At 38.4% G+C, this 26,337-nt stretch overlaps 1 protein-coding gene across 1 annotated transcript in view; it reads left to right on the top strand.

Annotated features, from left to right (window-relative positions):
* nrxn3b (neurexin 3b) overlaps positions 1–26,337 on the top strand; it is a 294,220-nt gene that overhangs the window by 243,239 nt on the left and 24,644 nt on the right. Inside the window, exons 23-25 of the mRNA XM_078794519.1 lie at positions 39–210; positions 10,939–11,028; positions 13,431–13,741. Coding sequence (XP_078650645.1) covers positions 39–210; positions 10,939–11,028; positions 13,431–13,741 — 573 coding nt within the window. The remainder of the gene's footprint in view (positions 1–38; positions 211–10,938; positions 11,029–13,430; positions 13,742–26,337) is intronic.

The following is a 26,337-nucleotide window of genomic DNA, read 5'->3' as shown; positions in this document are numbered from 1 at the left end:
GGCGTTCAACACCTAAATCTCCTCTTTGTCTTCTACAGGAACAAGGGAAAATCGGTGTGACCTTCAACATCGGGACTGTGGACATCAGCGTGAAGGAATTGACTACAGCAGTAAACGATGGAAAATACCATTTGGTTCGATTCACCAGAAACGGGGGCAACGCCACCTTACAGGTTGACAACTGGCCAATCAATGAGCATTTCCCCTCAGGTACAGTTTACTTTTCATACAGCTATCGGCGTATCTTCAGAGCTTTAGGAAATGTATACTTTAGACATCATGAGACACCACCTGTTTGTAGAATTCAAGGGCAATAACACATTTTTTTCTTGTAAATTATAAAAAGCATATTATCACTTATGTCCTTAAAAGCATCGACTGTGCAATATATATCCAAATCCTTTGAGGAATAGTACCGAATGACTCCCAACTGATGTTTGGACTGTGGGCAAGCAAGGAGATAGCAGTAGATGTGAGAAGTGGCCTTTCGGTCAGATAAAGCTGCTGTCTGCTTCTATCTCTGCACAGCCACAGAATATAAATGGTATCATCAAATAGAGCCCACTCCATCCACAGGGCTCTGGTATCCCCGTGATTAGGAACTCCGAGGTTCTTCTCAGCCTGCTATCTGGGTAACAATGAGAAAGATGGGAATGAGGAAATATTGAGTATCTGCTTAAAAGACCATTAAATCGAGCTGGGAAGTCATTGTGGTAGGACACCATTTGCTTTCTAGTCCTCGTTAATTCTGCCCAATCTCCGAAGTTTATTTTGGTCTTGAAAACACAAGTGGCAAGGGAAATGTGTCAAACAGACTGTTTTGTTCCAAAAATGGATGCCCTCGAGAAACAGGCAATCAAGTTCTTTATGTGCCGATTTGCAGTCATTCAGTAAAAAAACTGAGATCTTGACACATGCATCTGATCTGGGTTTTTGTACGGTAGGCGTGAGATCAATAGTAAGGATCCTTGTTCGTTGGAGGTATTGGTCATACAGACCCGCTGGCAAGACACAAAGTAGCTGAAGTTGGGGATGTCAAGATAACGGAAGTCAGTAAAGACCCGGTCTCCTCCAAGACCCTGGCATGTACTCACCTTAGGGTTTTTGCTTGATAGAAATTAGGTACCTTTGTGTCCCTCGCAAGGTGTTTCCCTATAGAAAACCAACCAACCCTCCTTAACAACTGCTCAATAGTAAACAAAGACTGCTTTTAATCCCAGCATGGCATGCCTACTGCAATCGCTCCCAGTTGCATGCCACCATGCACCCAGCCTGGCGTGACCTGGCACACTGTTTTTAGTTTGGTTCAGTGCCATTCAGGTGATGTTAATCTCTTCTGTCTCTGGCTTGCTTATCGCCATTGGGTGTCCTTTGCTTTCTTTCGACCACAAAGTACATGGGTGGAATAGTTTATTTTATGTCTTGGGAACATTCTGCACAGGACTGACAGTTCCGTGATGTATGGTGTTGCTACAGAACTCTGAAGAGGAGCACCCTTAAGCTGGGTCTGTTGGGTATAAAAACCCGTACACCGAGACCAAAGAGAAATGCTCTATGGAAGTGGTCGCCGACCTTTTTCAGCCCAAGATCCCTGATCTCGACCATGAACCAAGACTGGGTTCGTGGCTGAGGCAGAAGGGGGGCGAGGCGCATGGTCGTGCTCATGGATCAAAACTCTCTGGAAGGAGAGAGCACCAATGTGAAAATACATAAATTTTTCAGAATATATTGGGGATCAAGCGTCAAGGTACCAAAAACTGGTAAAGTTGTAAAGTCGTAGTGGTCGGCAAAACCGTTCATTTCAGTTAACCGGATCATTCCGGTTCATTCAGTAAAAAGATCCCTTCATTTTGGTCATTTTGGTCAATTGGTCATTAGCCTGTGATCTCCACCTGTTCATAGACCCGGTCAGCCGAGTCAGTCCGTTCACTCATGTTCACATTCGTTCCGACTCAACAGCGCAACAACACGTGATGACGTACCTCGAAATCTGATCAGTATTATGACAGCCCTCCCAGATCCGAGCGTCTCAGCTCCCCGGTCCGGCATCTCTTTCCAGTCAGAAAGACCGAGATACTGACCCGGTCAATCTCTTGGTCTTGGTCTTTCCAGTTGAGACCGTCAGCTAACCCCACCTACCCACAGGAACTGACTCTCCAGCCAATCAAAAAAAAGCATTTGCAACTGAACGGACTGAACGGGTATTTTAGGGGCAGTGACCTTGTTCATTCCGTTCATAAAACACAACAAGTTCTTTTGATCCGTTCGTTCATGACCCCTCCTGTATTTCCATGGTGGTAGTCATAATGAAAGCACATTGTGAACAGAACAGTGCATGCTATACAAAGATATGCTCCTATTGCTCAGGAGACCCTTGTCCCACAGACCACAGAAGAGGCACCCCATTCCAATCGTCCCTGAAACTGGGCATGCCATAGGCTTGACTGGCGCACTCTTAGGGCGAACCATCTTTTTTCTAAAAACATTCCTTTTGCTGAAAATGTAGCATACTTGAAGATAAAGTCCATCACATATATTGCATATCAGTATTGTTTGTGTAATACCATTCATGCCTGCGCTGAATTGTCAACAATAACCATTCTATTGGTCCCGGCCTTGACTATCAAAGAAAGGCATTTTTCCATTTTCTGAATAATGTTTATTTTTTAATAGATGCTATCACAGTAGATGCTGTGATATTTTTGCATTATATTCTCTCGCCTGAAGACAGCTGGGATAGGCTCCAGCAACCCCCATGACCCTTGTAAGGATAAGCGGTAGAAAATGAATGAATGATTGGGTTTTATGTTTTGCCTATGCAGATTTAGAGGTAAAAACATAAAAACCAGATGAGCTGTCTATATGGATGAAAGATATCCATATTTTCTGCCACTTATCCTCACTAGAGTCACATGTATGCTGGAGCCTATCCCAGCTGACTTTAGCCAAAAGGCAGGGCACACCCTGAACTGGTTGCCAGCCTCCATCACCGTTCTATTTAATTGGTTCTGATTTCCCAGTGCTAACAATGACAATAAAACACCGCATTTGAACAGCAATGTTTCATTTTATTTTGGATCAAGAAAAGTGGATGGCTTCCTTCCCTTTCAAGCGCAACTTTCCAAATTATTTTTTCAAACGTGACTAGCGACAAATGTAAATAATAATTTGGAGATGTAAAAACGAAAACTTATATTGTTTTTAGCGGTGAGTGCCCAGTCAGCTTCCGCAGTTAGCAGTTGCATTCACAGACTTTTGGTGAGTCGGATACGCAGGTTGCCGACCCCTGATCCAGACAAACTATCCACACTGAAACCTAGTGTCAGTCACTAATAGGATGTCAGTCCACACTGTGGCCATGTACACCATAATACTTCCAGTGACACTATCTTGGGTCCATTGGCTTCACTGAGGCCGACACAGAGCCAGCTTCGGCATTGCAGCCAAATCGTACCAGACGGTCCCCTCCACCACAAGCACACTCATAAATGATCTTCTGTTGCTACAATTCTAATTCCAATTATTCATTTTTTTGCTTCTTTTCAGCCCTTTTTAATCCATAATAGTCTGCTTCACTTCTAATGGCCATTAATTTGTCAGAGCCATTTGACCCCCACCGCCTTTGTAATTATCTCAAAGTGCCCCCTGCATCAATGTGCTGTGGTTGCTTTCCAACCCCCTCAATATTCCGTTAAATGCTCATTCAGAACGGCTGATGAATGTCTGCCAGCTGGGCCTCTCACACAAAATAAATTCCTTTCAGCGTTCAATTCCTTCAAACGTTTAAATTTCTTCTCCATATACCTCGGATTTTGTTGATTTTTTTTGTATACTTCGCACACACACTGTCATCTCCTGAGTAAAATACATGTTGGCATGCAGACTCATTGACTATTTTTAACGTGAAGGCACTCAGCCACCACAGGGTGCTCCGCCTGCTCAATAAACAGTTACCAGAGCATGGTCTGCCCTCGCTGCCTGCTTGGGAATAACAGAGGACAGAGGTGTTGCTTGATTGCCTCTCAGAGGAAGCTGTTTGCACACCAGTTGGATTCCTGTTAATTAGGCAGCTCAGCAGCATTTTATTTAAAGTTGATTTATCATGTTGTACAAATGCGAGGATCGGATAGCCATGGTTTATTAATATCATGGCCTCGATATTTCACAAGCAACATAACATGGCAGTCTTCTGAAAAAAAATAAAAATTTCCCCACATTCAGTATTTTCCGAGACATATTTTTCATTGAAAATGAATGGATAATTCCAAAAATGGCCCCTATTGTTGGAAATGCATTTTACATTTAATTGTTTATTCTTTGCGTGGTGGAATAGTTGCATTGTTGAGCGGTCGTCTCCCAGCTTCATGGTTGCTAGTTCGATGCTCGTTCACACACATGCACATGACAATATATTGAGTGTTATGTCATATTGAGTATATTTTCATTTATTGTGTGATTAATTCTTAATTTATTATTATCCCAGTCCTTTTTTTGTGACGTATTAATCTTGCGATACCCCGACTCATGATTGTCTTTAATTTTGTATCACATATTTTCAGATGCCAGGGTTCAATTCCACCCTCGGCCATCTCTGTGTGGAGTTTGCATGTTCTTCCCGTTCATGCGTGGGTTTTCTCCGGGTACTCCGTTTTCCTCCCACATTCCAAAAACATGCTAGGTTAATTAGCGACTCCAAATTGTCCATAGAGTGTGAATGGTTGTTTGTCTATATGTGCCCTGTGATTGGCTGGCCACCAGTCCAAGGTGTACCCAGCCTCTCGTCCAAAGACAGCTGGGATAGGCTCCAGCACCCCCGTGACCCTCGTAAGGATAAGCGGTAGAAAATGAATGAATGATTGGGTTTTATGTTTTGCCTATGCAGATTTAGAGGTAAAAACATAAAAACCAGATGAGCTGTCTATGGATGAAAAACATCCATATTTTCTGCCACTTATCCTCACTAGAGTCACGGGTATGCTGGAGCCTATCCCAGCTGACTTTAGCCAAAAGGCAGGGCACACCCTGGACTGGTTGCCAGCCTCCATCACCGTTCAAATCTAATTGGTCCTGATTTCCCAGTGCTAACAATGACAATAAAACACCGCATTTGAACAGCAATGTTTAATTTTATTTTGAATCAAGAAAACTTTGACTAAATCTACTTTATTTTGGGATAGGCTCCAGCACCCCCCACGACCCTTGTGAGGGAAAAAGCAGTAGAAATGAATGAATATTTTCAGATGCCTACATCAAACTAGTACCCTGAATGGGTCGTGAAAGCCAAAATAACCTAGCCATAACTAAATTAGTACTCTTGAAACTTAAATGTCTGATTTTAAAATTAAAGAGACATCATTTCAAGCCAAAGCAATACTCATCTATGCATGAAAAAAAAAAAAAAATGAAAGCCATCTGAGGAGCTAACGATAGATGACGCAAAGAAGTAGGTCAGGTTGAATATTAGACTCTTCCAGGCTCACAGCTCTGAGACACTAATGCTGCAGAATATATGACCATTATGATTGAGGAGTGATAATACATGCAGCCAGAAAAAGGCTCAATTTCCTCTGATTTTTTTTTTTTCTTCTCTCTGCGTGTTGGGTTTAGATGTCTCCGGAGTAGGTTTTTTTTTGATTGGGTAATATGTGATTCAAAAAAAGCTAAGTGGATTCCTGCTTTCCTTGTAGTCGGTTTATTCCATTGTAAATGGAATATAGTTTTTTTTAAAACTGGGGAGACCAGGAGGAAAAATAATACAAATCCGAAAACGTCATAATTGACAAATATTGTTGCTAATCTTATGGCATCGTTGTTGGAAATATAGATTGTACACATCTATTGCCATTTGTATCAGGCTCGTGTAAACACATCCACTGCTGTTTCTTTTTTCCCTCTAATTACCCCCCACCCAAGAGCAGTGCCTCCACACATCTCGTTTTTTTTTGTTTTTTTTTGCCGCAAATTGCTTTTTATCCTGCTGTGCATCTCTCCCACGATTCTGTGTACTTTACTGACAACCCACATTACTGCGGGGCCTTGTTTCGTTTCTGTTCAGTGAGATGGTTCCGACTTCCTTATATAACACTCCCAGTCTCTTAACTCCGTGATCTTTTGGGATCTTTGAATTAAAGAATTGCTGGACCCAGCGAGGCAGAAATTGGGTGTCACATAACAGACCGAGGGTGACGCGTTGTCTTTGGAAAAAATGTGTTTTAACTCATTCAATTCCAAAGATGCATTCATATTCAGTTCATTTACAGTTTTGTATATATAACACACAGTTTTGCTATATTGGTGAACATATGCGTTACAATATGCAACCATGTCAGTTTTTATATACCTTAAGAAGCAGTTTTTAACCATAAGCTACACAGACAGACCCATTATAGTGTGTTTTAATAATTTCAGACCATAAGTCATGCTTTTTTGGTCCTGCGACAGTTACTGTATAAAAACCTGTACATAATTTAACATGTGCTTTCTTTAAGTTCCTTTAAGTGGGTATTTGGCGACACCTAGTGGCCGCTACAATTCAGTGAGTTGAGATTGTGACGCAGTTAAGCATACAAATTACATACAAAATCACAGGGCACATATAGACAAACAACCATTCACACTCACGTTCATACCTATGGACAATTTGGAGTCAGCAATTAACCTAGCATGTTTTTGGAGGAAAACTGCAGTACCCGGAGAAAACCCATGCATGCACAGGGAGAAACTCAACACAGAGATGGCCAAGGGTGGGATTGAACTCGGGTCTGAACTGTGAGGTCTGTGCGCTCGTCACTTGCCCGCCGTGCAGCCCTGGGTAATTTCTATGGCTAATGTCTATTTTAATTAATTTGTGAGTACACAAATGAAGTTTTGGTGTTATTACGTTTTGACACAGCCGAATGTGTCCATGACACTCTTTTTTTTAAAAAAAGAAAGTTTTTCCAAGTTGGTAAAATTTATCTGTGGCGGTCCAAATTTATTTGCAGGCTACCACAAATAAATGAATTTGTGGGAAACGCTGTTGTCAGTGTAGGTAGCACATTGTTTTTGCTCTATCTTTGTTTTGAACGATAGCACCGCCCATTTATCAAGAACCATGCTCATCCCCAAGGGCCCAAATACGATGAACCCTATGGTGGATCTGTGAGAACTACAATCATAGCACAACAATTTCACAACAACCTGACATTTGATGAAGTTCCTCACTCAGCGACCTTGTCTGAGGTGGCTTTTTATGTAAATGTGAGTGTAGACCAGTAATGTGGTATTGATGGAGCGGGATTAAAGGTTGAGTGAAAAGTACAAAATGATATTTGAATCATAGCCAAAGACGCTGCTTTAGCTGAGACGTGCAAGGTTGATTGTATTGAATGAAAGTGAATAGCAGCAAGCAGATAAAGGAATGAAACGCAGCAGGATGGAGGACGGGAACAGGAATAGAAAGAAAAGGCATTGCTTGGAGAAAATAAAGAGACGGAGGTGAAAAGGTAAAAGAAGTTGCGTGCTATGAGGTGTTGATCTCGCCAAGGTCTGCAACTGGTCAGTCTAGCGTTTGAGGAATATAATGATGTTTTTGGAAAGGACTGCAGTTTATCAAATGTGCTCATCAACTCCAAATGGAGAAAAATGAATTTTTTTGAAAATGAATATATTGGATGCACTTGGGTGCTTTGATGGAGTGCGAAGAAAACCTGATGGGATGATGTGACAAACCAACACTTGACATTGTCATTCTGCTGGTGTCCGTTTGCTTTAACAAAAAGTTTAGTCTACGAATACGAAAGCAAAACTAAGTCATCAATCAAGTTGAAAACTTCATATAGATTTCCATAGAAAAAAAAAAAAAAAAATCTTAAAATGTATAAAATGTAAGTTAAAAATGTGAATGGCATGATATCAAAACTGTTTTTTGAGGAATACCTGGAATATGAAATGTTAAAAAAATTTCAATCCAAAGATATTTCAAGAAAACAACCTGACCGGGTCATTTTTGACCCACTTATGGAAGGTTAGGGTAGTAACACAAAAACAAAAATTTCTTAAAATGTATAAAAAGTAAGTTAAAAATGTGAATGGCATGATATCAAAAATGTGTTTTTTGAGGAATACCTGGAATATGAAATGATTAAAAAAATTAATTATGAAGATATTTCAAGAAAACAACCTGACCGGGTCATTTTTGACCCACTAATAGAAACAAAAAATTCTTAAAATTTCTTAAAATGTAAGTTAAAAATGTGAATGGCATGATATCAAAACTGTTTTTTGAGGAATACCTGGAATATGAAATGTTAAAAAAATTTCATTCCAAAGATATTTCAAGAAAACAACCTGACCGGGTCATTTTTGACCCACTTATGGAAGGTTGGGGTAGTAACACAAAAACAAAAATGTCTTAAAATGTATAAAATGTAACTTAAAATGTGAATGGCATGATATCAAAAAACATGTTTTTTGAGGAATACTTGGAATATGAAATGATGAAAAATTTTTCATTCCAAAGATATTTCAAGAAAACAACCTGACCGGGTCATTTTTTACCCATTTATGGAAGGTTGGGGTAGTAACACAAAAACAAAAAAATTCTTAAAATGTAAGTTAAAAATGTGAATGACATGATATCAAAAACATGTTTTTTGAGGAATACCTGGAATATGAAATGATAAAAAAAATTAATTACGAAGATATTTCAAGAAAACAACCTGACCGGGTCATTTTTGACCCACTTATGGAAGGTTGGGGTAGTAACACACAAAAAAAAATCATAAAATGTATAAAATGTAAGTTAAAAATGTGAATGGCATGATATCAAAAACATGTTTTTTGAGGAATACCTGGAATATGAAATGATAAAAAATTTTCATTACAAAGATATTTCAAGAAAACAACCTGACCGGATCATTTTTGACCCACTTCTAAGGGTTAACTCATTCTTATCCACTTCTTCAAGGATGCCCTCTTCATTTTCAAGGTCATGCATTCCAAAGTCACCAAATTGAATATCAAATTGGCAAACTATAGAAAATGTTCTCATTAGTTGAACAATTAACGTGCAGTGCGTTCTATCCAGGGGGAACCGTGGCTTCATTAATCAAGCTGCACGTTGTGAGCGTTGTACCGATATTGCAACATTAGGAATGCGTGGCAAGACTTCACTGTGAGTAAAGTGTTCTGAGAGCATGAAGAACAAACCCCCGTCATAAGAAAGGTAGAAAAGAATGATGGATGGATGAGGGCTGAATGAAAAACACCTTGCTTGTGCATGATGTTGACCATTGAGTATAAATTACTATTTGACTAAACAAGTAATCTTCCTTCTGATGCAGTAAATCCCAGCTTTTCTCAAGGGGGTTATGTTCAGGGACCACCTGCAAATAGCGAAAATTAGATGAGATTCGGCTACAGAGTCGTCCCACCGTCTGTCTTCCATATGCTTCGCACACTTATTGAACACAAAGTTTCACTTTTTTGCCTGACAGCAGCTTTGGTGCGTTCAAGGTCTCACAAACAAAGTGTGAAATCTCTTCACTTGACGAAAAAACATATTACATATTTATATTTATTGTATAAGCTACACATTTGACCCGAGTTATTGTGCTCGTTATTACAAATTACAAATGAAATTACAAAAAAATACAAAAAATATTTATCAATACAATAAATATAATGGTAGCCCAAGATGTTTGCACAGTACTTTTACTTTTATTGTGGCGGGGTGTCATTGGATTTGCATTACTGTACAAGTCTGGCATTTCACCAAATGACAATGTTGGCCCTTTAGATGAAAAAAGAAAAACAGGTGGTGTCTAATGAGAGTATGAATCAATCAATTACCGTTTGACCCGAATATAAGACGACCACAAGACCCTTTTTCTATATTTTCCAATACAAAACTAATATTTTTAAATGAAGTTTTCATTTAATTTATCATATTTTAGTAAGCATGTGTCTTGGATGCTGTTTATGACTTTTTATTTTAATTGTAATTATTTTAATTATTTTTATTTTTTACTTTAATGATTTTTAGCATGAAATTAGCATGGTAACACTGGTAAACCTGTAGACCCCGATTAGAAGATGACACTTGTTTTTTAAGGGTTCTTACATTTGGGTCAATACGGTAGCTCCAATTTGCAGAAAAAATTAAATGCATGAATTTTTCTTTAGCTGCTTGATGTTCTTATTGTTGGTATTGACTGCTCAAAAATAAAGGGAACACGTCAATCAAGTAAATATTCCGGAATAAAATCATCATTGATGACATACATGTGTATGATGTAATAACTTTTGCAATATAAGTTATTACAAAATGTGGCAAAAAAAAGGCAAGTATCCTCAAAGACTAGATAGGACAACCCTTGTCTGACTCGATAGGACAGCTCTAGTTTGAGGGGTTAGTGCAGGATCCAAGAATTATTTGGCATGCTTTACCATCCACTCAGACTAGAGCTGTCCTATCTAGTCTTTTAGCATAAAAAGTACACTTTAAGTACACCTTTTGAGTGTTAAGTTGCTGTGTGATGAATTTAGAGTTCTTTTTTAAGATGACAAATTTGATTTGCAAATTTACCATAAGACAACCTGAAGAGTTTGAAGAGAGAACGAATTAATTTTTTTTAAGACGGATTTTGATGACAATGTATTCCCTTTATTTTATTTTACTGAGCAGTCTACACAGTGAATTTCTTCCCACCTGTTTTGCAGCTCTACTTTTTAGTCCCTAACAAATACTTGATTCTTGCAGGTTTTTTCGTGAAGTTGGCCATGTGTCATATGTCGACTTCAAATAACACTAATCATCAAAAGCAACTTTTTTAAACCAGCATAACTATGTTCTAAAACTGCATAAACCAATATAAAATGATTCTAAACCACTGTTATAAATGTTTTTTTTTTTTTTGTCTGTTGCCAACTCTTTGAAACTGTTTGTTAAACTTTAAGGCAACAGCGACATTGAGCGCTATCAAATGGCAAATAAGAAAATCCCGTTCAAATATACCCGGCCAGTAGAAGATTGGCTTCAGGAGAAAGGTAAATCTCTATGCAATTTCAACTGCAATGTGCATCTTTTATTTGCTCTCATTCCATCGGCTTGTTCCCTTACAACCTCTGAGAATGAATAACCATCCTTTTAAACCCCTTAAACACATGTAAAATATTTACGTTCCTGCTATTTTTATTCATTTTGAGTTGACCCTCTGCTTCGCATCGCCTCTTTTGTCATTTGTCATCATTTACAAATTGAATTAACCAGTTAAAGGGACTGGGAAGTATTAAAAAAAATGAAGCATAAAATAACATTATAAGAGAATTTGGCGCTAGGGTGAGATGAAGATGACAACAGCTAACCCCCCGCCCCCTCAATCCCCTTCCAACTCATTTTGACGCATAATAATATTTCTGATTCAACATAATATCACCATAAACCACATTTAAAGTTAATTGCACAAAATCATCATAACATCATGATAAAGTCCCTTTAACAAGTGCGAAAACACAAACATGTCGAAACCAAACAAAATCCCATTAAGTGCTGCATGCATGACTCCACATGCTATTTCATTTTCGCCTCAGTGATATGAGCATCTTGCCCCCCCCCCCTCCACTGACCCACCCACCCACTCACCATTCCTTGCACAGTGTATTATGTCGTCCGCATAACAAGCTTGCAGTTTTCAAATGAGCTTTTTGCAATTATCAGCCCTGTCTTGTGAAACTTTTGTGCGTTTCCCTCTCATAATGAATGCATGAGCGCTGTGTTTTGACAATATTTGGGCATATCTTATAATGTGACGTGCAGGGAGTTTATTTATTGCTCATATTTTATCACAACATGTCAAAACGCTTGTCATGTTTATTTAATACATTTACAGCATTAGTCAATTTGTCCAGAAAACATAAAGAGCGTGCACGGTGCATTTTTCATGATACTTCTCTTCATGTGTTTGCGTGTTCCCTTCCATACAATACAGCTGTCAAATTATTAGGTACACCTGCAGAGTCTAACGCATTTAAAACAAAAGCATCTAAATATAGTCAAAATTCATTTTTTTGTTGTATGATAAAATAAAAATAAATTACAAGGAACTTTTTAAGGAAATAAATGAATTATTCAAAATAACTGGATGCAAAAGATACTGTACACGATACTGTAAGTTGCATATGATAAATGGATGAATGGTTTTCTATTATAAAAGCTAACGTTTCACCAAAATAAATGATTATGTTACATAAATTTAAAGACAGAAACAGCAGCTTCCTGTGCAAAAACATGCAGGACGTTAAACATCACGCCTTTATAATAAACCCAAGAACTACAGTACTATGTACTCACTTTGTGTAATATTATATGTACAGTAAAATATGTTTTTTTAAAGTATATTAGAGCTCTAAACATTAAATAGCACCTCTATAGTCACCTTTGCACTTTTATTACTCGATATAGTAGACATAACAACAAAAAATAAGACATAATGCACACACGTTAGCATTGCGAGAGTTTGTTGTTTGTTTTTTAAACTTCCTGTTTCCTGCAGTGGCTATTGTAACATCAATGCAACATTAGTGACACCTAGTGGCCAGTGTGGAATACTACATATCATTGTCTTTAGCGCATTCAGACTTTAAAATGCTTAATTTCTGCAAAAAAATTGCAATTTGCATATGTTGTTTTAACTAATAATAAGCCATATTCAACCACAAAACATTAATGGTTTATTTTTTACTGCACAGTGTTTCCTGTAGTGGCTATTGTAACATCAATGCAACATTAGTGACACCTAGTGGCCAGTGTGGAATACTACATATCATCGTCTTTAGCGCATTCAGACTTTAAAATGCTTAATTTCTGCAAGAAATTTGCAATTTGCGTACATTGTTTTAACTAATAATAAGCCATATTCAACCACAAAATATTAATGGTTTATTTTTTTCTGCACAGTGTTTCCTGTAGTGGCTATTGTAACATCAATGCAACATTAGTGACACCTAGTGGCCAGTGTGGAATACTACATATTGTCTTTCGTGCATTCAGACTTGAAAATGCTTAATTTCTGCAAAAAAAATAGCAATTTGCATACATTGTTTTAACTAATATTAGGCCATATTCAACCACAAAACATTTTATTTTTAATACATTTTTGAAATACTGATGGTGAGAGATAACTGTATACATTTCTGATATACAAAGTAAAAAAAAAAAAATACAGCTACAGTATTGTATTGGAACTCATAACATTGTGCAAGTGTACCTAATGAAATGCTCAGCGAGTGTATGCCTGCTATGTGAATAAAATACATTAAAACTAAGTTTAGAGTGCAAAATATCAATTTTTATAAGTTAAATTTAATCTAATTTGGATTAATATAGGTTTTACATACTTTTTTTTTTTTTACAACAACTTTATCAGCAAGTCTCCTTCCTCCTGTACCAGGCCGCCAGCTGACTATCTTCAACACCCAAGCCACTATTTCCATCGGTGGAAATGACCGCAAGCGGCCTTACCAGGGCCAGCTCTCAGGCCTCTACTACAACGGCCTCAAGGTCCTCAACATGGCCGCCGAAGGCCACGTCAACATCAAAGTGAACGGCAGCGTACGACTAGTGGGGGACGTGCCGGCCAGTCGGGGTGCCGCACGCACCACCACGTCCGTCCCACCTGAGATGTCCACCACTTTTATCGAGACCACCACCACTCTGTCCACCACCACCACTCGGAAGCAGCGCTCACCACCCACCATCCAGGTAAGGTCATGTACTATTTCCTGTATTTTATGGATTAGTCTGAAGCTGTGTCAATCAATCTGTCTGTCACTGCATCTGTACTCATTTTGGATATATGCGTACGCTCATAATGCAAACATCACAAAACCCAAAGCTGCATTCAAAGTGTCTCCTTCAGTGGATTGCTGCATGATTATGGGATATGGGAAAATTGCTACTTCATTTTCTCTTGTTCTGACTACTTGATGGTTAAGATGTTGTTCGATCTTTTTTTTTTTTTTTTTTTTTATTTCAGACCAGAGTCGAAGTTTGAACGCCCCCTTATTGACTGCTCATAATGATATAGTAAAGCCACTTCCACTCGGTGGTCGAAATAAAGCTCAGCACCTGAATTTAAATGAGCTAGCCTTCCATTGGTTAATGGCTACATTATATTTAAAATCATATTCAGTATGAATGTTACAAGCTCAGTTTTATTGAATTACTTTCTTAAAGTTGTATTATTATGAGAATCAAACGACAAAACAAGTTATAATTTATGGGAAATTATGTTGTGGGAAAAGTTATAATATTAAGGGAATAAAGTTGAAATATTATGGGAATAATGTCATAATACAAAGCATATTTCCAAATTGAAAGTTGAAATATTTTGGAAAAAAAAATTGAAAAAATTGGAAAATAATTTACAAAAAAGTCAAAATGAGAAAAAGACAATAATTTTTGATTGATTTTAATTTTGATTTGAAGAAAAAAAAGTTAAGTAAGAATATTATGATAAAGAACAAAATAAGTTTGTACTATTTAGAAAGCTAAATTGGTGGAAAAGCTATAATGTTTTTTGGAATAAAGTCAATATAACTATTACAAAAAGAAAATTGATAATGGTGAAAAAGAAAGTTGAAATATTTGGAAAATTTAAAAAAATACAATAAATTTGAAAATAATTTACAACAAAGCCAATAATATTTAGAGAAAAATACACAATTTTATAAAAAAAAATAAACTTGTAGTACAATACTATGAGGGAACATGATACAATTTTAGTAGTGCAGAGTTGAAATATTAAAGAAAGAAAATTAAGTAAGAATATTATGAGAAACAACAAAATAAGTTTGGGGAAAGTTATGTTTTTGCAATAAAGTCAATATAAGAAAATAAAAGAAAATTTAAATATATTTGGAAAATTGAAAAAAAAAACAGAATAAATTGGAAAATAATTTACAACAAAACCAATAATATTAAAAGAAAAAGACACAATTGGGGAAAGTTATAATTTTTGGGGAATAAAGTCAATATAACTATTACAAAAATAAAATTGACAATGATGAAAAAGAAAGTTGAAATATTTGGAAAATATTTCTAAATATTTCATACTAATGTGCTTTATTTTTAAATATTAAATATTTCATACTAATACACTGTTGCACTTATATCACAAAGCTGACATCCATTTTCACCTTGCATCTTTTCGTTTTTCAGTGGAAAAAGTTTGGACACCCCTGATATAAAGCTTTAGTTATAGTTTTGACGTACTGGGCGTGTCTTGTGTGTGTTATTGATCTATGCGTTTTAATGACGATTCATAATAGTACGGCGTATATTTACCTTATGGGATAGAAATCTGAATCAATCCATGCTGTGAAAAATGAATTGTGGCTTGTGTGAGCCTGAAAGAAGCATCTACTCCATGTGCGTTTGTGTCAGTTTGTGTTTTTTATTCTGTTTCTGTCTCTCAGCTGAGGGCGATCAAATCCCTCATCCCCCTAGGATGGCCATGATGAGAGAAAGGTGGCAAGCGTGCCAATCTCACGCTTAATTAATGGTGACTCCAGGGGGGGGACTATGGAGACAGATGCCTTTCTTCTCTTTGCTCTTTCTAGTTTATTGTTTGTTTCGTGGCGTATCTAAGGGTCAAGTATGGTCACTCCAATCCCCCTTTATAGTTTTCTAGTGCCTCTTTGTAGTAACATTTTACAATACCGCTTAATAGGTTGTAATACAGTAGACTGAACATTATCTTTCATTGTCATATGTTTGTTGTTCCTACACATTAATATTTAGGATGTAGATCATTTGAATTAACTCCAAATGAATGTAGCCTTTAACGTTACTATAGAGCAGCTACACACAATAACCTAAACAGAAAACTTTCTAGATCTTCCAGAATCTGCACCTATTCCAGACGTATTTCCTTTTGCTTTGTGCTTCCAAAGCAAAAACGGTCTGTTTTAATCCGGGTATGCCCACTCCGCTGTGATTGGTCACATGCCCAAAGTGCTTCCTAAGGACAAGCACCAGCAAATACAAATAGGTACTTTGCTGATGTTTGCTAAATACAAGGATGAAGAGTCTTGAACCAGTCATGATGTGCTATATATATCACTATATTGACACTTACTATGGTACCCATTATGTCATTGTATGGTCAAAAAAATACGGTCACGGTACGTGACAAAAAAAAAAATTTAATAAAAAAAAAAAACCTTAAACCACATTAGGAAAGCAGGAAGTGAACAAATGTAACAGTTACTGATTGTAAAATGACCAGATGGAGGGGTAGGATTTAATAAGCTTTGGAACTGTGAACTGATTATGTGATGCATTCAATTGTAATATGATGCATGTTCAAATGAAATAAAACCATTACCATTACCATAACTATGAACCATATATAGAAGTCCGTCCCGCTGTGACATCACAAAGGGGTAGTTTTACCACGCCTTTTGAAACAGAGCGTTTTGAGCCTTTTTTCAGGACTCACTTCCAAATATGAATACCTCATGATTTGAAACTTTGGCATCGTTTTACACGATAATACTACATTCTAAATACATTTATAGGTCTGAAAAGTGGGAAAAGCATAATAGATCCTCTTTAAATAACAGATGTTGAATAAAGTTAGGTCCAAATTGATTCCTACATTTTGTGGGCTTCCTGTGCCCACTTTGAAAATCCATTGTCTATAAAATTGAGGCAACCTGGACACCTTTCCTTTTTGCTTTCCCTATCCATGGTGCTGAATTTAGTGTTATGTGTACTTATGTGTCCTATTTGCACTTGTACGCATGACTGTTATTTCAAACATTGACGCTAACATTGATAAAGATTTAAATCCCAGAACCACCATTTTTTTGGAATTGTGTTCTCAGAGCTTGTGTAATGACAGTAATTTGTCGCTCGGTGTTTGAGCGCCAGCAGCTCACTGCAGGGGTTTTTTAAACCACGGGGGCGTTTCGAATGGATGTCCCTAAGTCCCGCACAGCTGGAACGAACCGTAGGAAATGCTTGTTTATGTGTGTGTGTGTGTGTAAACCTGCTGACTAGTCACCCAACACTTGCACGGCAGGGCTCTAACCCAACGAGGGGACGAGCAAAAACACACAGCTCATGCTCCGGGTGGCGGCAGGCTCGCCTCATGCTGAGAGTTTTCAGACGTTTTAAAACAGTCTACGCGTGCCCAATTAAAATGCAAACCCCGTGTAGAAGCAACAAAGTGCCATATAAGCCACAAACGCACACACAATGTTGACTTTCCGCCGTGCGAAGGGATAAGAGCAGCTGAGTGTAACAGATCACTTCAGTCGCCGACGTCCCCTTAATTATGCTGCATATTTTTTGGGAATAATTGGGGATTAAGAAACAGCCCTACATGTTATTCTTGGAATTTACATCTCAAATCCAGGTTGCTCTTCTTTAAGAACAGATGACATCTAACCCTCGCACGCTCGCACGGATTATGGAAGTGGAACACTTATTAAATCCCGTGTAAGCTATTTGAAAAAGTTCACAGTTTGCTGTAGGAGCTAATATTCTCGATGGTTACGTTAGCATTCAGGCAAAAACATCGGTTCTGTTCTGATATAAAAGCAATAAAAGATCATTGTGACATTCTCTCCACGCTCGTTCTTCAGTTCTGATTAGGTCATGACATTTTTTTTTTTTTTAATAATGTACTTTGGTACGATGTACATTATTATTAAAAAAAAAAACTTAAACTGAATTATGGAAAGCAGGAAGTGAACAAATGTAACAGTTACTGATTGTAAAAGTACCAGATGGAGGGGTAGGATTTAATAAGCTTTGCTTCTTCCTACTCCTTTTGGACATGTGGAACTGTGAACTGATTATGGGATGCATTCAATTGTCGAGTGGTTAGCGCGCAGACCTCACAGCTAGGAGACCCGAGTTCAATTCCACCCTCGGCCATCTCTGTGGTTGAGGTTAATTAGCGACTCCAAATTGTCCATAGGTATGAATGTGAGTGTGAATGGTTGTTTGCCTATATGTGCCCTGTGATTGGCTGGTGACCAGTCCAGGGTGTACCCCGCCGCAGGCCGTGCCATCGGGGGACCAGCACCCGGGCCACCTCGACTCCGACAGACGGGCGGACCCCCACATTAAAGGGAGGAACCCCCAGCCGGCCGGGTCAAAGGGACCCAAGGATGGCACCCCCTCTGCAGACCCGACACAGCCCCCAGTGTGGAGGACCCCCCCATGAGGAAATACTGGAGTTAAAAGCTAAAAACTAAAAGCATAAAATAGGACTAAAAAGATAAAAAACATAAAGTTTAAAAATATTAGTTAAAAATGTGGGGGTCCACCCGTCTGTCGGAGTGTGGACGGCCCCAAAGGTGGCGTTTCCTTGATCCTCAGTGCCATGCCATGTCTCCCTATTGTGTGTGTGTGTGTGTGTGTATCTAGTATGGAGAGTGGGAGGTAGGGGCTTTCTTTGTAATTATTTTCTTTTTAATTGTGGTAATTGTTTTTAATTCTGTAAAGCAATTTGTGTTGCATGTCCTTGCAGGAAAACTTGATATTGATTTGATTTGGCCGTACAGTTGTGGGCGGTCAGCGTGCTTTAATTCTAATTTTATGTCCCGTTCCTTTTTGTGTCATATCTACAGTATTCTGCTGGAATACTGGGAATATCATTAGCTTTTTAACGCTGTTATATGGTTCTCCATTGTTTTGTTTTTTTTACACATCTTCTGTTTTTTTTAATCCTGTTTCAGCATTTCCCTTGTATGTATTTCAACCTCAAACATATGGCAATGTTTCAGACTAATCTATGAATATTAATATTCACATAATCGTGTTTAATACGCACATAGAAGTGCTTTTCTGAGCTTGGCATATAAGCCGACGGAAGCGGGATATTCAGATATACAGTAAAGGTAGAAACGCTAGCCGATGAAAAAGGTTGGTGGCAGTGTTCAAGCACAGGCAGTCGCTTATAGCGGAGGTCCTGAGAAGAAGCCTCACATTGATAGAATAATTAAAATAATTCCTCAGTTGGTTAGTGATCACATTTCAACTTTCATCTGCTAAAAAGACACTAAATGGAATGCTTAATTTGGTTTGTGCTCATTAGGAGCTGAACCCAAGTGGGACCCCTGGCTGCGTTAGAGAGATGTGAAGCTGCCAGCATCCGCCGTTACATAACACCCACATTGATTTGGTATTACAGCCTTGAAGTCATAATAGCCGTCAAATGTGAGAAATACTGAAACGGAATGCAAAGGGAGCTTTAGAAAAGATCCCACAAGGAGAAAAAGGCGAGGTCGGAATTAAGCTATTTGTTTCAGACTTCACACGCTGACTTTATTTAAAGGGCACAAATCACAAACACGGGGAATGTACCAAACCATCACAGCCTTGTCGGGTACTCTGGGTACTCTAGTACTAGTATGCAGTCAGCACACGTAGTCATGTGCTACATCCATAACCCTGCATGTCAACACTTCTATTTACCCTGCGAATCTACCGTATTTTGCCATTTTTCATAACGCACTTGCTTTCATTCAAAAAAAAAAAAAAGTAAATCCTTTGTGGAGCAGCACAATGTCCGATCTGCACCAGCAAGGACTTACACCAGCACAGCAACACTCGTGGAAAATCAGAATTTCCCTTCTGTGGCCGAGAAATGCCATTTAACAACTCTAATGAAACAAAACATGATGCCAAGGTCCAAATGTTAGCCTGATTTGTGTGCTGCAGTCTGCTTCTGGATGGAATAATTGTCATTTATTTTCCTTTTTATTCATGTTTTTTGCACTTCTCAGCCACTGTATAGTGTATATATATCCACTGGCGCCAGAAAATGTCCCTTATTTTACCCTGCAAATGTCTTTACACCAGCATTCATCCCACTCATAATAGGTTCTTTCCTGTGCTGGGGGGGCTGGAGGGGTAGTGCTGGTGTTAAATCTTATGGAAGATTATAATTTCCATTATTTTTCCTTTTGTATTGCTGGTGGAAATTCTCATAGAAGAATCAAATCTCCCTTATTTTCTCTCAATGTCCCTTCTTTTTTCCAGACAATGTCCCTTCTTTTTTCCAGAAAATGTCCCCTATTTTTGTTGCACGGTGTTCGAGTGGTTAGCACGCAGACCTCACAACTAGGAGACCAGGGTTCAATCCCACCCTCGGCCATCTCTGTGTGCAGTTTGCATGTTCTCCGGGTTTTCTCTAGGTACTCCGAGAACATGCACTCCCGCATTCCAAAAACATGCTAGGTTAATTGGCAACTCCAAATTCATCCCACTCATAATATGTTTTTTTTCCTGTGCTGGGGGGGGTTGGAGGGATTGTGCTTGTGTTAAATCTTATGGAAGATGATAATTTCTATTATTTTTCCTTTGTTTTGCTGGTGGAAATTCTCATAGAAGAATCAAATCTCCCTTATTTTCTCTCAATGTCCCTTCTTTTTTCCAGAAAATGTCCCCTATTTTATAACAAAAATGTCTTTACACCAGCTTTCATCCCATTCATAATATGTTCTTTCCTGTGCTTGTGTTAAATCTTATGGAAGATTATAATTTCCATTATTTTTCCTTTGTGTTGCTGGTGGAAATTCTCATAGAAGAATCAAATCTCCCTTATTTTCTATCAATGTCCCTTCTTTTTTTCAGAAAATGTCCCCTATTTTATAACAAAAATGTCTTTGCACCAGCTTTCATCCCATTCATAATATGTTCTTTCCTGTGCTGGTGTTAAATCTTATGGAAGATTATAATTTCCATTATTTTTCCTTTCTGTTGCTGGTGGAAATTCTCATAGAAGAATCAAATCTCCCTTATTTTCTCTCAATGTCCCTTCTTTTTTCCAGAAAATGTCCCCTATTTTATAACAAAAATGTCTTTGCACCAGCTTTCATCCCATTCATAATATGTTCTTTCCTGTGCTGGTGTTAAATCTTATGGAAGATTATAATTTCCATTATTTTTCCTTTCTGTTGCTGGTGGAAATTCTCATAGAAGAATCAAATCTCCTTTATTTTCTATCAATGTCCCTTCTTTTTTTCAGAAAATGTCCCCTATTTTATGACACAAATGTCTTTACACCATGTGATTAGTTTGGAGCTTGTTTTTGACCAAAGGGGAAGCTAGAAGTGGATATCACATTCATGGGGTAGATACTTTTTCAAGTGGCACTGAACAATTTTGCTGTCTAGTCAATATATTAATTATGTCAATATATTAATTATGCATTGTACTCAAAACATTTGTGCACCCCCACTTGTGAAATGTTGTTTGTTGTGGAGGGGGGAGGTGCTGGTGGAAGAATTTCCCTTATTTCTTCTAATTTGTCTTCATATTTCCCCGTATTTTGTCTTCAGAGGGCGGGTGGCGGGGGGCAATACTTGCAGAAAATAAGAATTTGCCTTATTTTCTCTATTTATTTTTCTAGAAAATGTAACTTATTTTGTCTTCAACAGAATTGAAGTGGCTGTATATATGTATGTCTGCTTATTTTTACACTTGTTTGTGTGTGTGTGTGTGTGTGAGAGAGAGAGAGAGAGAGAGAGAGAGAGAGAGAGAGAGAGAGAGAGAGAGAGAGAATAAGTCTGTTTGTCATAAGGCTTCCCTGATGACCTTGTACACTGCGGCAGGGGGGTGATTAAGGATCAGGGCTGAAGACCATTTCCTTTTGCAGGGGAAGACGGATGACCCTGTTTGAAAGTGGCTGCCTTTGGCCTCGGGGCAATTAGAGTTTTCTGTGTGCCAGCAACCTTCTCTGTGCTGTGTGTACGGTCGCTGGCCTTTTTTTTTTTCCTGTGAAATCTTCTGCACAGAAGCCATTCTGCTGAAACCAGTTAGTCACCCAGCACTTGTCTCCCTTTCTTTCCATTTCTTCTTAAACCCATGAAGGCAATTAAGGCATATCAATATTTGATGTGCAAGATCATTAAACAGAGCTTTGGGCTCTACAAGTTGATACTGGTTCTAATTCTGTTGCCATTTACCAACAAAATGTAAGGAATACTGGCTTGACAACTGATCCTTCTTGCTAATGGCTTCCATTTTACAAGTGATGGAACCCAGCAATAAAGCAGCATTGTGTAACATGTCATATAATTTGGTTGATACGAATTCCGATAGCAAAACAACCACAAATAATGTTTTGAGTACAAGACATAATTAATATAATGACAAGAAAGCAAAATTGTTCAGTGCCACTTGAAAAAGTTTCTACCCCATGAACGTGATATCCACTTGTAGCTTCTCTCTTGGGCAAAAACAAGCTCCAAACTAATCACATTGCTTGTTTGTTTTAAAAACAAAATGGAGTTTGTGGTAATTCTGATAGCAAAACAACCACACATAATGTTTTGAGTACAAGACATAATATAATGACAAGACAGCAAAATTGTTCAGTGCCACTTGAAAAAGTTTCTACCCCATGAACGTGATATCCACTTGTAGCTTCTCTCTTGGGCAAAAACAAGCTCCAAACTAATCACATTGCTTGTTTGTTTTAAAAACAAAATGGAGTTTGCGGTAATTCTGATAGCAAAACAACCATACATAATGTTTTGAGTACAAGACATAATATAATGACAAGACAGCAAAATTGTTCAGTGCCACTTGAAAAAGTATCTACCCCCTGAACATGATATCCACTTGGAGCTTTTGAGTACAAGACATAATTAATATTATGACAAGACAGCAAAATTGTTCAGTGCCACTTGAAAAAGTATCTACCCTGTGAACGTGATATCCATTTGTAGCTTCCCCATTGGGCAAAAACAAGCTCCAAACTAATCACATTGCTTGTTTATTTTAAAAATTTTGTTTGTGACATTTGGAGTCCAAAAAACAGAGACTAGGTGTGCAATTCTGGCAAGCTCAGCAAAGTGCGTTAGGAAAAAAAGCAAGAGAAGTTTAACACCAAAAGGTTTGACAAGGGATTGATCAATGCATGTGTCAAAGCAATCAAACAGAAACCATTGAGGTTTTATAGACTTGTTTTGATTGTAGCATGTCTCGATAGCAAAACAACCACAAATAGTGTTTGGAGTACAAGATATAATTAATATAATGACAAAACAGCAAAATTGTTCAGTGCCACTTGAAAAAGTATCTACCCCATGAACGTGATATCCACTTGTAGCTTCCCGGTTGGGCAAAAACAAGCTCCAAACTAATCACATTGCTTATTTGTTTTAAAAACAAAACGTGGTTTGTGACATTTGGAGTCATTGAGTAGGCGTGTAATTTTCTGATTTTATTCGACCATAATTTCATACTTTGCACTTTACTTTTGTTATTTTACGGATGTTTGTGCCACATAGAAATGTGCAGTTTTCAAAACTGTGTGATTACACGAGATTTGCCCTGGCATGAGAATGAGGGAACACATTATTTAACATCTACTATTTAATAAAAACAAAATAAATTTAGTAAAGTAAAAAAAAAAAAAATAAATAAATTGCATGGTGGAAAGCTTCTGGTTCCCGGAGAATAAAGATGAAGATGTTAGGATTAGGCAGATGGTTCATTGTAACTCAAATCGTCTAAAGCGAAAATAAATGAGTTTCCATATATTTATTCAAAACCTCATCAAAATGTAATTGGATCTTGCACAGCACATGTCCCCCCACTCTATGAAACCGTGTTTCATAGAAATAATCGTGTTGTATTTAGAGAGGACAACTTTTAAGCAATTTATTTTATCTTTCAGTCTGCGGTGCCGTTTGCACCACAGGCAGTCTTTACCCCTTTTCTTATCTGGCACAGTGAGGAGCGTGGACAGAAGTTATGGCAGTGTGACAGATAAGGATAGGGGCACGGTGCCATTGATTCCCCTTGTAATACAAGCGTGAGCCTTGTCGGCCTGCCAAAGCTCAGATTGGACACGATAACGAGCACAAGAGACAGTCGTCGACAAAGAAGCGAAACATCACCCATGAAGATGACTATCTTGCCAACAAGGACCATATCCGCAGAGTACTGGAACGGGAACTAGCGAAATAGTTAGAAAGCGGAGATTAAAGTCTTACTTCTGAGTCTTACATCCCGAGAAATATTCTACTTCATGTATTTCTACGGAGCATATGAAAAATATAAAGGTCCAAGGTGACCAAGGAGCACCCCAGGGAATAAGAAGTTGCTTTGAATTCTGTCTTTGATTTGCCCTTGCCTCTGCGTCGTCACTTTGATCTCTCAAAGTGTAACCATATTGCATTTCCATGGCAACTGATGAAGCGCTGGAGGAAAACGTATTTGTTTGAGTTTGTTTTTTTTTATTTTATTTTTTTTTTATCAGTGCAAAAAGCAGTTTTAGCATTCAGGCACTCTGCCTTTGTAAATAAACCAAATTGGGTATGATAGACGGAGTAATGGGGTTCCATAATGTGTTGTTTTTTTTTTCTCAAAAGGCATTGTTTCGCTGTGTTTACATCACCCTTTAGGGCAGAAATGTGTTTGAAGGTCATTTATTATGATTGCGGTGCGTTCGGGAGCAGCTTCCCTCATGTAATGAATGACTATGTGGAATATATACAGTGGGCTTGTGTTTCTTCTTCACCTCCCCAGACAGCACTGTCATGCTCATACTTCATCTCATGTTAGTAAGCCTCCAGTCATCGCTGCCTTTTAGCCTTTACATTGCTTTTATTGACCCGGGGGGGTGGGGGGGGGGGGGGGGGGGGGGTGATAGACCGGGCTTGGTACATAGTCTTTTTTCACTCCAAATGATGAGCATAAACTATTGCAGTGATGTGTCCACTGATCACATCTTCATCCTGCACTCTGGCCCATGCACACAGTTTCTTAACAGAACATTACCCAGCATGCCTTGCATGTATACGGTAATCTCTCGTTTACTGCAGTTAATTGGTTCCAGAACCAATCGTGACATCAATTGTGTTCATAGAGCATGGAAAACATGTTCACAAGCTTCTAAATACAGTTTTTTAAATATCATTAGAGCCCTTTAGACAAGAAATAGCACCCCTATAGTCACCTTTACACTCATATTATCCAAGTAGAGATAATGGTAGAAAATCAGACATACATAAGGATCAATAAGATATATGAGCTGCAGCGGTGAGACGCTTTCCTCTCCTTTGCGTGCTTTTCTCGAGCAGATATCTGCAGCTGTGTGTCGGATGAAAGGCACCCAAGGTGCCTTCACGGACATCGGGTCCTTACATTACCAGGCGTAGACTCGCGACTCACTGAAAACAGCTCCTGAACCCACTTCTGGGTCCCGATCCACCAGTTGAGAAATTTGCTTCAGAGCAAGCAAGTGAGAGCTTTTCTCCCTGTCACTCACACACACTGGTGAGTTGGAGAGATGCAGCCGGGACCAGCTTGGAAATACGTTTTTTTTTTTTTTGCAGTCTGCTGTTCATTTATTCATTTTCTCCCAGCTGTCTTTGGGTGAGAGGCGGGGTACACCCTGGACTAGTGGCCAGCCAATCACAGGGCACATATAGACAAACAACCATTCACACTCACATTCATACCTATGGACAATTTGGAGTCGCTAATTAACCTAGCATGTTTTTGGAATGTGGGAGGAAACCGGAGTACCCGGAGAAAACCCACGCATGCACGGGGAGAACATGTCGACTCCACACAGAGATGGCCGAGGGTGGAATTGAACTCGGGTCTCCGACTTTTATTAAAAGGATCTTGGAAAAAGTGGGGTAATCTTGTATTCAGGCTCGTCTTACATTCGGGTCAATACGGCACAGTACTGTATATAGATCATTTAGAATATTTATTCAAATAATGTCAGAAGTGAGCATCTTCAGCTGCCCTTCATGTTGTGTTCGTGAACGTCAGCGCTTTGAGCTATGACTCATCTTCGGAGCCTGTCTGTCTTCATCGATCCCTCATAGGATCTGCTTGACGTGCAGAAGCAGTCAGAAATAAATGTTTTATTGAGGCCCGGTTATTGATTTTTGTTGTAGCGTTGTTTGAGTTAAGATTCTTAGGTGACGTCATCTCGATAATAAGGTGTGATGTTTAGAGACACCTGCTCGCTTCACCCTTTGTACGCTCGCTTGCATTGCGTGACGTAGTAGTGATGTACACTAACCAAAAATAGTGGTTGGTCGGCTTGGAGAACATTATGGTGGAGGGGTTATCAGTCAGTAAGACAAAGGTCTGCGGGCTCACTATCTATTTTAGATCAAAATGTTTTTAACCCTTAAATGCATAAGTGGGTCAAAAATGACCCGGTCAGGTTGTTTTCTTGAAATATCTTTGTAATGAAAATTTTTTATCATTTCATATTCCAGGTATTCCTTAAAAAACATTTTTTTGATATCATGCCATTCACATTTTTAACTTACATTTTAAGAATTTTTTGTTTTTGTGTTACT

The sequence above is a fragment of the Doryrhamphus excisus genome, linkage group LG11 (genome assembly GCF_037039965.1).
Source record: "Doryrhamphus excisus strain RoL-2023G ecotype Guam linkage group LG11, RoL_Dexc_Guam_v1.1, whole genome shotgun sequence".
Taxonomy (NCBI): domain Eukaryota; kingdom Metazoa; phylum Chordata; class Actinopteri; order Syngnathiformes; family Syngnathidae; genus Doryrhamphus; species Doryrhamphus excisus.
The sequence above is the reverse complement of the archived record's forward strand: the minus strand, read 5'-3'. Positions and strand labels throughout refer to the sequence as shown.